This window comes from Jatropha curcas, chromosome 8, assembly GCF_041381405.1.
Source record: "Jatropha curcas cultivar XTBG-Jc1 chromosome 8, XTBG_Jcur_1.0, whole genome shotgun sequence".
Lineage (NCBI taxonomy): Eukaryota > Viridiplantae > Streptophyta > Magnoliopsida > Malpighiales > Euphorbiaceae > Jatropha > Jatropha curcas.
This window is the reverse complement of record NC_143158.1, coordinates 24,925,756-24,926,835: the sequence shown is the minus strand read 5'-3', so window position 1 is coordinate 24,926,835 and position 1,080 is coordinate 24,925,756. Positions and strand designations below refer to the sequence as shown.

General features: G+C 29.6%; 1 protein-coding gene across 1 annotated transcript; it reads right to left on the bottom strand.

Annotated features, from left to right (window-relative positions):
- Positions 1-319: 319 nt before the first annotated feature.
- Positions 320-834, bottom strand: LOC105629992 (inhibitor of trypsin and hageman factor-like). The gene is made up of 2 exons (XM_089725150.1): positions 699-834; positions 320-610 (listed from the first exon to the last, which is right to left on the bottom strand). The coding sequence occupies exons 1-2, from the start codon at positions 718-720 to the stop codon at positions 417-419; spliced, it is 216 nt and encodes a 71-aa protein (XP_089581276.1). The 5' UTR covers positions 721-834; the 3' UTR covers positions 320-416.
- Between the last annotated feature and the right edge of the window lie 246 nt (positions 835-1,080).

The following is a 1,080-nucleotide window of genomic DNA, read 5'->3' as shown; positions in this document are numbered from 1 at the left end:
GGTTGGATGTAGTGGAGGCCCTATTAGCTCGGTTTTAGGGCTGGTTGTTCATGTTTTTCCTGATATTATATAATAAACTAAATTTATTTGCCAATCAAAACAGAAATTTGGAGTAACAAATAAATGATGATGAAATTTGATAAAATTATCCAAATGAATTTGAAAGTTTTTATTATTTCATATTATTAAATACAAAAGCTCCACTTGACATTCATAATTTTTTTGAAATAATGAGTTGAATTGAATAGATAAGTAATTATTTAAATACTTTTAAATTACAATAGCAATAATTCATCTAATATTCATTCGATGACATTACTAATACAAGCCTTCATAGATATTGAAGGAAATTTTTATTTCATTATAATTTAAATCATTCCATGATTTATTTGGAGATGAAGTAAAACTACATAACATTAGCCAATAGTAGGAACTAGAATGACCACACCACATTCATCGACCCAAACCCGGACTCTGTCCCACCTAAGATCCTTCGTCACTGGAGTTCCTTCCTTCAACACGATAGCGTGCAGATCTTTGTTCTCTTTCTCTATGAGAGCTGCAGCAGCTTTCCCATTCTCCCCGAGCAGCTCCGGCCATGAGGTCTTACCTGCAAATTTTCAATTTTCTTGTAACTTTCATGTCATGCAAAAAATCGAAGTTAAAAACAAATAAACTCAGTAAAACTAATAAATTACCAGGTGAACACATATTAGCCATTATCTTTGCTGTACTGTTTATCTTCCTCTCTCCTTTTTCACTGAATTTGATGAGTAACTACAGATAATGGTTGAATTATATAGAAGCTTTCAAATTTTTAAAAGCAGATTTTTGCTATTTAGAATAGGAAAAGGACAAAAAAAAAAAAAAAAAAAAAGAAAAGAAATGTTTTAAAACGTGGGAAAAACGTGGGCTGCAAATCGATTGCCGAATAAATATCCATTCTATCTATACTAAGTGATAGATATATACTTAGAAAAAAAATATACATATATGAAAATTGTATATATGAAAATTTTTCTTAAGGAGAAGTGAAACGAAAAGGACTTTTTTTTATCTTTTATAATTTTTGTGCTAATT